This window comes from Pyrgilauda ruficollis, unplaced genomic scaffold, assembly GCF_017590135.1.
Source record: "Pyrgilauda ruficollis isolate IOZ18807 unplaced genomic scaffold, ASM1759013v1 scaffold14455, whole genome shotgun sequence".
Lineage (NCBI taxonomy): Eukaryota > Metazoa > Chordata > Aves > Passeriformes > Passeridae > Pyrgilauda > Pyrgilauda ruficollis.
Window position 1 is genome coordinate 1 of NW_024513050.1, and position 436 is coordinate 436.

The 436-nt window shown below is 53.4% G+C and overlaps 1 protein-coding gene across 1 annotated transcript; it reads left to right on the forward strand.

Annotated features, from left to right (window-relative positions):
- The first annotated feature begins 63 nt into the window (after window positions 1-63).
- Window positions 64-417, forward strand: LOC121349802 (nuclear RNA export factor 1-like). The gene is made up of 2 exons (XM_041460557.1): window positions 64-223; window positions 300-417. Exons 1-2 carry the CDS (start codon window positions 110-112, stop codon window positions 408-410), a joined length of 225 nt encoding a protein of 74 aa, XP_041316491.1. The 5' UTR covers window positions 64-109; the 3' UTR covers window positions 411-417.
- Window positions 418-436: the final 19 nt, after the last annotated feature.

Here is a 436-nt window from a genome sequence, read left to right on the forward strand (position 1 = left end):
TTGTGTGGACTCTTGTGCCGTTTCCAGTTATCCAGTGGGGATTTCAGGAGCCACCCCAGCACTTTTTGGGACCCCCCTGAGGCGCTGATTTTGTCTCCTCCCCCCAGCCATGCGCTTCAAGCTGCTCAAGCACACCCGGCTCAACGTGGTGGCGTTCCTCAACGAGCTGCCCAAGACCCAGCACGACGTCAACTCCTTCGTGGTGGACATCTGTGCCCAGACGGTGAGAGCCCCAAAATCCCGGCGATTCGGGCAATTTGGGCAATCCTGGCAGCCCCCTGACCCCCCCTGTGTTCCAGAACACGCTGCTCTGCTTCACCGTCCACGGCATCTTCAAGGAAGGTCGGTGCCTGCTTTTTATTGCTCTTTTTATCTTGGTTTTCTTCATTATTTTCTGCTTTTTTTCCTAATTTTCTCTCTTTTTTCCTCCTTTTTT